At 35.7% G+C, this 12,194-nt stretch overlaps 1 protein-coding gene across 1 annotated transcript; it reads left to right on the top strand.

The window, feature by feature from the left end:
* The first annotated feature begins 1,038 nt into the window (after nt 1-1,038).
* LOC131672314 (uncharacterized) lies at nt 1,039-2,103 on the top strand. Its single transcript, XM_058949457.1, has one exon. It carries the CDS (start codon nt 1,039-1,041, stop codon nt 2,101-2,103), a length of 1,065 nt encoding a protein of 354 aa, XP_058805440.1.
* Nucleotides 2,104-12,194: the final 10,091 nt, after the last annotated feature.

The raw sequence follows: 12,194 nt of genomic DNA, 5'->3' as shown, positions 1-12,194 counted from the left end.
GACGTGGTTTTCTTGGTAATATTACCGTTCATAATGCTTGTGAAAGATCAATAAATTCTAAGGGTGTTAATTACTTTGATTAGCTTGACCTTGGCATCAATTTTCAAGGTTATTTGAAGGTTATAACGCATTTTTTATTGGTAAACCATATTTTTGACTGCAGTCCCTGTTTTATGATATTAGGTCCTAAAAGAATGTAACTTCTTACATGATGACAGAGATTTCTTAGTTTTTTAACCTAACTTTAAGAAGATCATATCAAGGTAAATTTAGGAACCTTTGTTTGATTGCTGATTCTTCTTCAGACATGAGTGGCTTTTTGTAATACAAGAAAAGCAAAACAAAAGTTCTTTTATCTTACTTTTAGCGTTACCCGGAAACAACGACGTAGACGTAGTAAGTTCTGTTTCCTTTCGGGTGCTAGATTATCGTGAGTCCCCTTGCCTCTCACGTCGGGGTGCTAGATTATCTCGATTCCCCTTTCCTCTCACGTTCGATTAGCCACGGATTAATTGTTCGAAGTTCCCTTTCGTTTTCAGAATTTTTTTCAGAGTACAGTACCTGGTCTAGCTAATTTTTGTTTCAAGTTTCTTTAAAATGCACTCGAAAATCGCTTAATCCCTGACGCTCGTACTGCGTTCACCACTGTTAAATTTATTTTTGATATTGCTGTATCAATAAATATGTATAAGATCTAACACAGAATGGCCCTAGCTTATTGATACAATTTCTTTTTATTAATTATGAATTAAAATAATAACTGATTGAAGGATCTGACTCAAGATTTAAAACGTACTTAAAATTTTATTTTTTGTTTCCGAGATATTAAAGCTCAAAGATTGACCGATTTTCATTAGATGGCGAAATTTATCGTGGTACTATCATTTTTCAACTACTTTTAATTGTATTATTGAAAAAAAATTGAGCTTATGTTAGCCATTGATTTATTTATAATATTTTATTTATTCCTTGAAATCTACCTCGTTATTAAATCACTATTCACACATCTTGTACTTGATCCGGAAGAAATTTCGTAATATGGCTGATTATTCACCAACACAAATTGTTGATATGATATTAATTTTAGGAGAATGTCACAACAATTTCGCTGCTGCATCAAGACTTTATGCTGTACGCTTTCCAGATAGAAGACACCCTTCTGATATGACAATAAAAACCTTAACTGAAAGAGCTCGCGAAGGGCACCTTGTTCGCCAACGCCGTCATCATGATTATGAAGATAATGATGTTCGAACCTTAACAATTCTCGCAGCTGTCCACTTAGATCCGCACATTAGTACTCGACAGATTGAAAGAGAAACGGGTATACCGCAAAGTACAGTTTCGAGAATCTTAAGATATTTAAATTATCACGCTTACCACATCACTCTAACGCAAGCCTTACAGCCGCGTCATATTTTAGCGCGAATTAATTTCTGCCAATGGGCTTTGCAAACCATACAAAGTGATCCCTATTTTTTTCGATACTTACTTTTCTCCGACGAAGCTAAGTTTTATAGCGACGGGCAGCTGAACAGACATAACTGTCACTATTGGTCACACGAAAATCCTTACTGGTTTAGAGCTGTAGACCATCAAAATCGATGGAGTCTCATGATCTGGTGCGGAATCGTAAACGGATATCTTATTGGACCTTACTTTTTTGATCAAAATGTTGACAGGCATAGCTACTTAGCGTTGATAAGGGACCATTTACCCGGTCTCTTGGAAAATGTTGACTTGGCAATGCGACAAAGAATGTGGCTTCAACAAGATGGTGCTGCGCCTTATTTTGCACGTATTGTACAGGACTTTTTAAATAATCGTTATGATGGCAGGTGGATTGGACGAGGAGGACCAATTCAATGGCCTGCTTCTTCGCCGAATCTCACGTCACCCGACTTTTTCTTGTGGGGGTACGTGAAAAATGTTGTTTTTGCACAACGGCCAACCTCGAGGGAGGATATGATGGAACGAATCCGTACAGCTTGCGCAGCCATTCCTCGAGAAACATTGCTCAGGACTGTGGACAGTTTTGAAAGACGTGTACGCATGTGTCTTCAAGCCAACGGAGAAAACTTTGAACAATTTATCCGTGGTTAACCGCAGCCATTGTGAGAGGCAAGAGGACTCACGATAATCTAGCACCCCAACGCGAGAGGCAAGGGGACTCACGATAATCTGGCACCCCGACGTGAGAGGCAAGGGGACTCACGATAATCTAGCACCCCGACGTGAGAGGCAAGGGGGCTCACGATAAACAGAACTTACTACGTCCACGTCGTTGTTTCCGGATAATGCTAAAAGTAAGATAAAAGTACTTTTGTTTTGCTTTCCTTGTATTACAAAAAGCCACTCATGTCTGAAGAAGAATCAGCAATCAAACAAAGATTCCAAAACTGACTTGATATGACCTTCTTAAGATTAGGTTAAAAAACTAAGAAATCTCTATCATCATGTAAGAAGTAACATTCTATTAGGACCTAATATCATAAAACAGGGACTGCAGTCAAAAATATGGTTTACCAATCAAAAAATGCGTTATGACCTTCAAATAACCTTGAAAATTGATGCCAAGGTCAAGCTAATCAAAGTAATTAACACCCTTAGAATTTATTGATCTTTCACAAGCATTATGAACGGTAATATTACCAAGAAAACCACGTCATTTTAGAAAAAGTACGAATAATAGTTTTTTCAGACATTTGACCTTCATTTTTTACCTTTCCAAGGTCACAAAAAAAATTTTTGCATAAGACAATTTTGATTTAAAATTTTCCGCTCTTTCCAAACCCGCACTCAAAAATAGGGGTTCCCATTTGAAAAAACCATCTTGACCTTGAAATGACCTTCAAAATTAACTTCAAGGTCAAAACTAATGGTACCGTCAAATGGCCCCCTTTGTCTTGACCAACTTTTGTCTGAAACATTTTTTTGCAGATGTCGTGGTTTAGAAGCAATTCGGGTCCATAGATTAAAATGGGTCACCGTGTATAATAATTACCTTCGACAACTTCATGTAATTCGTCTTTCATAGCATTTTTCATATGAAGAAAAAAGTTTTCAATCTTAACCTTATCACCATGTCTAACATCAGATTTAGAAAATAAAAATGTATTATGATCATCTTCAATAACTTTTTTATAATAAATTTTTCTGTGCGATTCATTATTATTAAAATTGATTTTATGGATTAAGAAGTACTTGAAATTCCAAGATTAAACAAAGGAGAATAATCGTGACTGTCACGTAATTTCTTATTTATTGGCTTGTTTGTATATAAGTGTGTGTGAGAATATATCTAACAAAGACCAAAAAACGCACCCAGCCTTATGCGTATTGATGTTCAAGCACTGAAAACTGTAGTTTTCTATTATTCGCCTATTTTAATTAACATCTTGCAATTATTCAACTATTTGAATTTTAATTTTTTAATGGATTCAACGGAACATAGCGCAAAAAAGAATTACATTTTTGAATAATTGAAGATGGCAGATTCAATGGAACAATCAAATTTACAAGAAATACATTTTATGACATACTCATTAATTTTTATATGAATAATCCTGGTTTATATGAAAATTGGAAGATGGATATTCCATCACAATAGAAAAATTAGACAAGCTGTCTATTATGTCCAACTATTTGAAAGAATTAAATATTCACAAAACAGGTTAAAATTTTATTTTTTATATACAGTATTTACATTAATTTCAGTGATTTTTATGTTAATTTTATTTTTATAATCAATTAATTTGTATTTTTACAGTTACTGACATCGTTATCATAGCAAGATTTAGTAAAAAAGTTTAAGCAACAATTAGCTTCTGAAAATTCTGCCAAATCTGGTTTTGCAGCCCATAGTACAAACACTTTTCCATATTTTGAAAGTTTATCCTTTTTATTATCTGGCGTAAAAAATAAGAAGTCATTATCGTTTATAGAACTAGTTTCAAGAAGACCTGGAAAGTATAGTAAGTGTTAGGTTATGGCAGATTTTCCCAATATTTATACAATTTAATTCATACAACTTAATAAATTTTAACTATAAACAAGCCCTTTATTTTTAGGTCATTCCTTAGAATTGTCACAAAATTTAAACAGTGCATTTTTCAATCCCAATTTTACAGTTGATAATGATTCATCTCCATCCAACAAACGCAGGTTATTAAACGTACCAGAATCTGATGGGTTTGCTAAGAAAAAATTGAAAAGTATTACTGAAGAAGATGAAAATATGAAGATGATAGGGCGAAAAATTATGCAAACTTTAGACAATATTACCAAAAAAGTAGCAGAAAATGAAAAAAATGAAAAGATGATAACTAACCAAGTGGATTCAAACGAGTCACCAGAATTAGATTATAAAATGATTTTACTTGATGCTGTTAATAAAATTCCAGCTGGTTGCGAAAACGAGGTTTTGGAGATCATAATTGAGGAACTAGAAAAATTTGACAAAGAAAAAAAAGAAAATTGATTAAGTTATATAAGTTATTAAGTTATTGTAACAATTTTTGTATGGTACCGAACTGAAAAACTGAAACTGAAGAAATGCCAAATTCCAAGCCCGGAAATTGAATATCTCGGACATATAATCCCCGGTCCGGCGCACGCCAAAGAATGTTAAACAATGACTCGGCCTGGCAGGATACTATAGACGATTCATAAAAAATTTTACTGAAATCGCTAAACCACTTACTATTCTATTAAAAAAACGCCAGCCGTTTGTTTAGGTGGAAGAACAGCAAAGAGCTTTCGAGACACTCCGTGATAAATTATGTGAACCTCCGGTGCTCAGACACCCGGATTTCGACAGGACACTTTTTCTTACCACTGACGCATCCAAAATCGGAATCGCAGAGTCGCTTTCTCAATTTGATGACGAAGAGCGAGAATACGATGTAGCATACATCTTACATACCCTCACACCTGCTGAAAGTAATTACTCTGCTATTCGACTCGAACTATTAGCAATAGTATTGAGTATTTCACAATTCAAACCATATCTGTACGGCCGAAAATTCATCATCATTACTGACCATAGACCATTGGTCCATTTATACTCGATAAGCGACCCAAATTCACAAGCAACTCATCAGCGACTATTGTTACAAAATTTTGATTTCGAAGTCAGATATAAAAAAGGCGCATCGAATGTCAATGTAAAAGTACTCTCTCGAAATCCTATACAGGAAATCGAACAGCTCAATAAGCATTTGCAAGCAACTAGGCAAGATCCGGTTCAAACACTGGTCTTGACAGCTCTACTAGATGATGACACTAAAAGGCCAGGTAATACGCATGCTATGACCACGCGGCGCGCGAGGTGCCGACAACCAAGTACAAAATACCTGGAAGCCATCAAGTCCCTCCTGCTGCGTCAGAAAAAGAATCCGCCTCCTCAGGAAGTAGACACGCCAGTAACAGAACCGGACACGCATACTAATTATCCTACAGTTGCCGAAGACGCGTACTGCTCCGAAGGCAATGAAATTGGCACACAATATAATACGCACGATGAAGACTTTAAAAATAAACAGGATAAACAACCAAAACAGAATATGACCTTTTTAAAAGACGTGATGCTTGAAGACTCAGTCAACTCCCCTACCGAACTCGTGACGTTACCTAATGAGAAGATTATCTATTGTCGGAACGCACTATTTATGAGGCGAGACAATTACTTATACTTCACTGACACCTTTGGTACCCCCCTGGATGAAGGTGCACTCAGCTTATTTCAGCATGATAAACTATCGAAAATGAACAAATTACAATTAGCCGTTCCCACTGTAATCAAAATAGGGAACAAGATACATTTAATTGTCCCAGTAAAGAGACTACGGAAAACATTAGAAATCATATATACCTGGCACTGAAGCAATTAGTAATGAATTTAACTGAAAATAAAATTGAAACCATCAGTATAGTCTAAATTAAAAAAATTGAACTCGTCAAATTTTTTGAAATTTTACGAATGATAAAAAATACACTGGGTCCTTCTGAAGTCAAGATGTTAGGAACGTATTGTCTTCGCCTCCATCGAGTAACATCAACAAATAATCGAAGAGGTCCACTATTCAGCGATAAGCGGTCATAGCAGTTGCAATAGAACATACAAACGTATCAAGAATAAATACTACTGGGAACATTTAAAGGAAGATGTGCAAGAATTCATTCAAAAATGCTTACCATGCCAGTTGAGAAAATTAAATAGACAGACATAATGTCAAACAAAAAATAGTCATAACCGATACTCCGGTGGTTCCCTTTTTTAAGGTCAGCATAGACGTAGTAAGTACACTCGAACCTACTGAAACGGCAAACAATTACTTACGTACCTGCATGTGCATGTTTACCACATAAGCCATAGCGGCACCCATGCCAGACCAAACAGCTACTACTGTAGCTGATAACCTTATTAAAAAACTAATATGTACCTTTGGAGCAGCTAACGTCATAGTAAGTGACAGAGGCACTAACTTCACTTCAAAACTAATGAAACGTATTGCAGCTTGTTTCAAAATTAAGCATATTACTACAACAGTTTATCACCCGCAGACTAACAATGTTGAACGAATTTATTTATCATTAATTGAATATCTAAAAATGTTCATTTCCAAGACCAAAAATTGGGACGAGTATGTCGAACTTGCTATATTTAATTATAATATAAGCTGGCACAGCAGTCACCAGTTCTCGCCATGGGAACTACTGTTCGCTCGTAAGCCACGCCTACCAAGCGCTGAGCCCCTGCTAGAGCAAGATTTACTTCCGACCTACGAAGGCTACGTGGAAAACTTGGTCAAACAATTACGTAATATACATGAAATAGCTAGAGAACAATTAATAACATCTAAAGAAAAAACCAAAATACAATACGATAAAAAAACAAATCCTAATAAATTCAAAGTCGGTCAATGGGCTTTTCTAAACATTGGCCCGAAGCCATATAAACTCACAAGCAGTCACTTTGCCGGTCCCTACTTGGTCCTGGAAGTGGGAGAGAGAGAAAATATTAAAATTAAAATAAACGAAAAAGAAACTCAAACAGTCCACGCTAATCATTAAAAAAAAATCATACATCGAAACAAGTAGTAATTGAACAATTATGTTTCAGATGAAAGCAGTAATTCTCAGCATCTTTTTCCAACAATATTTCAACATAGTCACTCCTTTCATAGCCTACGATTGTTTACAACGTTTTACTAACTTTATTACCTTCTTTAATTTTTATAATCTCTTGTAGACATTGCTGATTGCGACATTCCTAATTCGATAATCAATTCTACTGTAACTGAAATATCCCTCCTCCAACTTAATGATTTTGCAACTGTCAAAGTTCGTTATTGCAAAGAAGAGGTTAAACGATCAGCCGAAACATGCGGCGCACTCTCTCATGAATGGTCGACCCCTTTTTCCGAAATAGAATATATTAAGGGAATTACACGAGAAGAATGCATTAAAATGCACTCTTATAGAATAATGACGATCGGAGATAATCTAGTACAAAACTTAATGATAAATCAAACAACCGTACACCCGATAGAATTAACAGAATACATTGCCCCAGGCGGCACATGCACTAAAGCGGGAAGTTTTTCCGACCCTTACAGCACATTCAGCAATGTACACGTTACTGGTTATGTTAAAGTATCACTCGAGGAAAGATTTAATTCTGTAACGCTGAAAACAAATAAAATTCAGCTCGAGTCCGGAACTTCTTGTCAATTTATCGAAGAACTTTGCATTGATAGCATATTCGGATACGTATTCTGGGACAGAACAGAGTCTCAGGCATGCCAAGCCAGCAAGTATACTAATCTATATTCGGGACCCGTCACTAAAGTAATAGAAGTAGATAATGAACGAAAGCCACTTTATGTATTAGATTTTGAGGATATATCTTTTGCTTTCAAAGACCTCGGTAGAATGATACAGTGCGGTTTGCAATTATTATGTTATGTCGCGACTACGTAGCCGTGACGTGTAGTTTTAGAATATGTATGATCATTCATTTATTAGTAATTATTATAGTGACAGGAACTTACCTGGGTTATTATTTCGAGTTAAGTTGGCTGTTTAGCTCTATCTTGATAAAGTATATATGAGGTCGGTCGGTAATGATGCACGAACACTCGATTCAAGTAATTATTTATTTATTCAAAGACAGAAATGGTTTTTCAAAAATAACAATAGGTGAATTATACTTTATTCGGCTGTCGCGCATCGCGAATCAGCCCGTAAGAACTTTAACAAATTTTAATGTTATTGAGTAGTCGCGCGTCGCGAATCAACTGCCGAATAGTCGAGTCTTCTGTTTTTATATTGACTCTTCGGCCCATATTAATATGTTGAGTAATCAAAAAATCAAAATGTCGGGCGCCCCAAATTTTCGGACTACTCATCTTTTAATTTCGCTGAGTTTGTATTTTGTAAAAATGCCGTTCGTTGTTTATACATTATTTCGTTTTTCAATTGATTGCTGATGAAATCAAAATGAAGAAATAGTTACGTCTCGGGACGTAACACCTCCGTGGCTAGATCGTTGTATATCGGTGTGATATCAACGCAAAATAAACAGAGAGAAATGAGAGAGAGAGAAAAAAAAAAAAAAAATAAATAAATAAATAAATAAGTAAATAAATGTGCGTTACTCTTAGTTATTCGGCAATCGATTGAATACGCTTTAATTTTACCTTAATAGTACTTTTAATGTTACGCGGACAATAATACTCCGTATCACGGTATAGTAGAGCTTCATTTCAGGGTTCGATATGTATATATATAACAGATTTGTGTTTTTAACTAATGTGATTCTAATGTGAAAATTGGGATATGTTGCTTCTTTCTGGTGGAAATTTCTTTAGGAGTAGGGACGGGGGATGTGGTGTTTAAGGTCTGATTCGTGAATGGGGTTATTGCTTGTGGGTTCTCATTTTTTTGTTTGTCTATTACTATTTCATCCAATGCATATTCTTCCTCTTTTGACGGAGTTTGGTTTCTCTGTTTGAGCAGCGGTTTGTTCAGTGCCACCAGTAATTGTGTTATTGAACTAAATATGGCTCCTAGCAAGTATGCAGAAATTCCATATATAGAGTGTAGAGTATAGCCTCTGATTATTACATTGATTAGACTTTTACCGCATTGAAATATAATGGCGGTCATTATGATGGCAGAACTTATAGAACCAAATTTAGTTAGTTTGGTGATGAACTTATTCCATGTGCTTCCAGCGATGTTGGTTAATGTTTGTTCTGTCAGTATTAGGTTTGATACTAATCCTCCCTCTACACTTTCGTCGCCTCGCATACTTCTCGCGATTGCGTTGAGGAGTGATGCTTTCTCCATGGGAAAGAGGATGTGATTTTGTAGTTTTTGTAGGTCTTCTTGGGAGTAGATCCCACTGGTTGCCAATGATTCTAGTTCCGTCGTTTTCCATGTTATTTTGGTGGTCGGTTTCAAGGTTAGAACTGCGTTGGTTGTTCTTCTCGGAGTTGGTGTCAAATTTATCCATTCGTTTCCTATTTTGTAGTATTGGGGAATGATTGTTTTGCAGTTTATTTCTGTTCCTGTTTTCATTAAGATGTGTGTTTTTGGTGTGAGGTAAAATGTTTCGTTTCTTGAAATGACTGGAAGTTGCGAGAAACATTTGTCTGTATGAAGTAGTTAAACTTCTGTAGGCGTACATTGTATAATATGTACGGCTTCCCCTGCCAGGCGAGCTATGTACCCGGGCTTCTCCATGATGTTGTACGCAAATTCATCTGGTGAGAGGGATGCCAGGGATAAGGAGTTATATAGGACTTTCCTTTCCAATTCACATTTTTGTTGCAATATATCTATATAGAGGCTTTTTTTTCGACCCTGAAATGCTTTTCTACATACACAAATTTGCTATTGAAGTACGTGAATAGATCATAGCTAAGTATCCCTTGCTTCGTTTGAATATCATTGTCGTACAAAATATTGAATTGGGTTCGTTCATATATAAAAAGTTTTGGATGTTCAGTTGTTATTAAGATTCTGTTGCAAAAACTCATGTTCCCTCTAGTTGACAATGCAAAGGATACTTCGTTCGTACTTATGCTAAAAATGGTTTCATGATCGGGTGAGCTTATTTTAGTGACCGTTCCCCTATACAGTATATCGTATTAATTTTTGAAACAGTCTTCGTGCGGTAGTAATGACCAAAAGGTGTAACCTCCTTCCATATCGATACAATGTTGGTCCGAAAACTTACATACTGTACCCGAATTTAATCTTAATCTATCATTATTTAATTCGACTGCTGCATAGCTTTCTAACAAGGTTATTTTTATAAGTCCCTGTACGAGAACATCGCTCCACGTACCAAATCGGTCGGCGTAGGTTGCCCCTGAACAAGTTTTACCCTTAACGTTTCCTGCTAGATCTAAACCTACACTTTTTGTCGAGTTAATCTTTAGGTCGGCTATTGTGTGTGCGTTATCATATTTAAAAATACCCGTATAATGTATAGCTTTACAGTTGTCGTGTGATATTTCGTAAATGTATTCTTGGATTGCATTTTCGGTTGGGCCTAAATGACTAAACATACCGCAATGAAAAATTGTTCGCCTTATTTCTATTTTACATTGTATGATTTTCATTGATTTGAATTCCGTTTTTTGTAATAGTTCGATAATGACTTGTGTGTTATTTACTTGAATTTTTTGAAAATTGCATTCCCCTGCATCCAAGAGTGAGTATGTTATAATGGTAGGGTTCGTTGAGCCGCAATTGAAGCCAATAAGTCCTTTGCTTGTTGAAAAGAAGGTGATTATGATTAAGATAGTCATTGATTGTTGCGCCATTGTGTTTCCTGGAAATAGAATAAGATTACTATGCTTGTTTTGCTACGCTTAATTTATTGGCATGAATTGTTTTTGGTTTTCCATTGTAATCGATTACAACACTGCCTTTTTCAGTTATTTTTAATACTTCAAAAGGTCCTAAATATTTATTTTTCTCTAATTTCCCCGGTTTTGGTTCTTTCATGAACCATACTTTATCTCCAATTTTTAAATTTACTGGATTTGTAAATCGGTCATAATAATTTTTTGATTTTTGTTTTGAGATTATTAAATTTTCTCTAGCCATGTGTGATATTATATTCATGTTTTTTATTAAATTCTCTAGGTATCCATTAAAAGTTGGTAATCGTTCGGATTTTTTTAATGGTACGCTAGATGGTAATTTAGCTGGAAAAGCAAAAACTAATTCATGTGGTGTGAAATTGTGACTAGTGTGTATGCTGGTGTTGTAATTGAATTGGGCCAACTCTAGGAGTTCGTCCCAATCACATTTTTTTGATGTAAATTGTTTGATGTATTCGCAAAGCGGATGGTTAGCCCTTTCGACAGATCCATTAGATTGAGGTGAAAATGACGTTGTTTCAATTTTTTCGAAATGAAATCTTTTGGCAATTTGCTTTAACATTTTGCTTCTGAAGTTTTGTGCTCTGTCCGTTAGTACTATTTTTGGAGTTCCGAAAGTACAAATAAACCTTTTTATAAAAGCTTCGCTTACAGCTTCCGCTGTTTGGTCTTTTAATGCTACTAATGTGATAAATTTTGAAAGTTGGTCTTGAATTGAAAGTATGTACCGATTATTACTTTTTGTAATATCGAATGGCCCCATTATATCCATGGCAACTTTATCAAAAGTTTTGAAAGGTGTATCTGTTATAATCATTGGTTGTCGTGTAGGTTTACGTTTTAATTTGTTTTTTTGACATTCTACTACTGTGGGCAAAAAGTAAGGTGAATTTGTTTGTAAAATGAAAAATCTTTATTTATTCTTCTACATCAATGTCATCCCCTTCGAAGTAATCCCCTCCCGATAAAATACACTTATGCCAACGTTTTTTCCAATCCTCGAAACATGCCAAATAGTCCCTTTCCGTTATAGCCATCAGCGCCTTCTTCGATTCAGCTCTTATCTCCTCAATCGACTCGAAACGCGTTCCCCGGAGTGGTCTCTTGAGTTTTGGGAATAGCCAGAAGTCACACGGAGCCAAATCAGGCGAATACGGTGGTTGCGGAACGATATGCGTCGAATTTTTGGCGAATTTTTTGCAAGAAATTGAGCGTTTTCGGTACCAAACGAGATTTGACTTTTCGTAGGCCCAAATGGTCTTTCAAAATTGTTTTCACAGATCCTTCTGATAT

Source organism: Phymastichus coffea, unplaced genomic scaffold (genome assembly GCF_024137745.1).
Source record: "Phymastichus coffea isolate CEN01 unplaced genomic scaffold, Cenicafe_Pcof_1.1 PCOF00011, whole genome shotgun sequence".
NCBI lineage: Eukaryota > Metazoa > Arthropoda > Insecta > Hymenoptera > Eulophidae > Phymastichus > Phymastichus coffea.
The sequence above is the reverse complement of the archived record's forward strand: the minus strand, read 5'-3'. Positions and strand labels throughout refer to the sequence as shown.